At 68.4% G+C, this 2,192-nt stretch overlaps 1 protein-coding gene across 1 annotated transcript in view; it reads left to right on the top strand.

Moving 5' to 3' along the window:
- The window catches only part of RNF44 (ring finger protein 44), a 4,710-nt gene extending 2,640 nt beyond the window's left edge, over positions 1 to 2,070 (top strand). The window contains exons 6-9 of the mRNA XM_010579020.1: positions 15 to 235; positions 375 to 496; positions 600 to 699; positions 970 to 2,070. Of these exons, the coding sequence (XP_010577322.1) occupies positions 15 to 235; positions 375 to 496; positions 600 to 699; positions 970 to 1,032 (506 nt within the window). The 3' untranslated portion in view covers positions 1,033 to 2,070. The remainder of the gene's footprint in view (positions 1 to 14; positions 236 to 374; positions 497 to 599; positions 700 to 969) is intronic.
- The last annotated feature ends 122 nt before the right edge of the window (positions 2,071 to 2,192 follow it).

The raw sequence follows: 2,192 nt of genomic DNA, 5'->3' as shown, positions 1-2,192 counted from the left end.
GACGTGTGGGGCAGGGGTGGCACCGCAGACAGGGGGGCACAGCAGTGTGGCGTTGGCACAGGTGGTTCTGCCCCCCCCAGGAATGCCAGGGTGGAGGCTGGGGTTTTGCGGCCCCACACCAACTGCCCTGTCCTCCCCCCCCCCCAGCTCTATGCTTCCCGTGTCACCGACGGCTGTGGGGCCCACGATCAGCCTAGACCTGGACGTGGATGATGTGGAGATGGAGAATTACGAGGTGCGTCGGCTCTGCTTCCCCACAGGGTGATGGGATGGGGGACCTGAGGGGGGTTTGGGGATCGCCCTGCCAGGGTGGGGAGAGCTGTCCGGTGCTGGGGCATGAGCTGAGCTGAGCTGGCCTCTGCGTCTCCCTCCAGGCACTGCTGAACCTGGCCGAGCGGCTGGGGGAGGCCAAGCCGCGGGGACTCACCAAAGCAGATATCGAGCACCTCCCGTCCTACCGCTTCAACCCTGAGAGCCACCAGTCCGAGCAGACCCTGTGAGTGAGCCGGGGGTGCAGACAGGGGGGCATGGGGGTGCCTGGTGGGGGGCCAGGGGCTGTGGCTGCATGGTGGGGCCATACTGACGGCTGCCTCCCCCAGGTGCGTTGTGTGCTTCAGCGACTTTGAGGCCCGGCAGCTTCTCCGCGTCCTGCCCTGCAACCACGAGTTCCACGCCAAGTGTGTCGACAAATGGTTAAAGGTACTGCCCGTGCCCGCTGCAGGGAGCTGGGCGGCTTCTTGGGGTGCTGCGGGAGCAGAGCGCTGCCTTTAGGGTGGCCTCAGTGCCATGCAACACAGGATGCGCTGGGATTGGGGGCCAAGCACCGTGCCGGGTTGGATCAGGCACTGCTGGGACGTGGCACACTGCGGGGTGCTTCTAGCCCTTGGTGGTGGTGTAGGGAGGGGGCCCTGGGTGCAGCTGGTACCATGGGGTGCCTGCTCACTTGCCCCTGTCTCTCCTTGCCTGTAGGCGAACCGCACGTGCCCCATCTGCCGGGCGGACGCGTCGGAGGTGCAGCGGGAGGCGGACTGAGGCTGGCGGGCGCTGTGCCGCACAATTCGCTAGAGGACGAGGACGCCGGGCCAGGGGCGGGGGCCGCTGCCCGCTGCTAGGGCCTGACCCTGCGCTTACCCCCCCTCCCCAAAGCCTCTCCTCGGATGTGGTGAGCATTGAGCAGTCCGGGCTCCTGGCCAGCCCTCCTCCTCCCCGCCGGGGCACGGACTCGGCCGGACGCCTGCCCGCTGCGCTCCCAGGGCCCTGAATCGTGTTGTGCTGGAGGCGGGAGGCGCGTGGCCGTGCCCTCCGTGCTCCAAAGACGCTGTTGTTCCTCCATCACTTTCCAGGTCTTTGTACTCCGCTAGGGAATTAGTGTTTTTTCCCTTTGTCACCTTTTTTTTTTTTCATGGTAGGTTCCCCCCCTCTCCGTTTCCCTTTTCCGTTGCGTTTTTGGTTCTGTGGCTGTTTGACCCAGTGGCGCGCAGGCGGCTCCTCCCCTCGGCGTTGCTTGCGGAGGATGCAGGGAGGAGAGAGGAGAGAGTGCCGCCGATTTGATGCCGGCGGCACCCTGAGCCGGAGCGCTGGGGCGGCCCCGGGGGCAGCCGGAGGAGGTGGCCAGTGGAGCGTGGCCAAGGTGGGACACCAGCAACCCCGCGGCATGGCCGGGGCAGGAACGACTCTGTCCCCGCTCCCGCACACGGCCCGGCGCAGCCCCTCTCCCGCCTCGGCTGCCCTGGGGAGCCCCGGAGGGTTATGGCTGCTTGGGGTCTTTCCCTGGTGGGAGGACGGTGCTGGCGCGGCCCCAGCCCCTCTCCCCGTTCATTCCCCCGTGCCCGGCCGGTGCAGCTCTGGGGGCCAGGCCGTGTGGCATCCCACGAGGCAGCCTGGCCTGGGGGGTGGGTGACCCCAGCCCCGTCCCAGTGGCCACGGGCATGCGGTGTCCCTGGTGCCCCCCGCTGCCCGGCCCCCGGCTCCCGCTGTTGTTTCTCTGTCCCGCCGCCGTAAATCGGAACAGCCCCGCGCCCCCGTCCTGCTGGCTGGATGGTGCGGTGCGGTGCCCCCGGCCGGGGCGCAGCGGGGGGCCGGCCGGGCTGTGGCGGGTGCCCCCCGGCCCCCGGACTGGGGTTTTTTTTTATCCATAACCTCGTGGTGTATTTTCAGTGGTACCCCTGGCCCTGCCCTGGCTGGTGCGGGGG

This window comes from Haliaeetus leucocephalus, unplaced genomic scaffold (genome assembly GCF_000737465.1).
Source record: "Haliaeetus leucocephalus isolate CR32 unplaced genomic scaffold, Haliaeetus_leucocephalus-4.0 Scaffold656, whole genome shotgun sequence".
Taxonomy (NCBI): domain Eukaryota; kingdom Metazoa; phylum Chordata; class Aves; order Accipitriformes; family Accipitridae; genus Haliaeetus; species Haliaeetus leucocephalus.
Note: the sequence above shows the minus strand (reverse complement) of the source record. Positions and strands in the feature narration are given on the sequence as shown.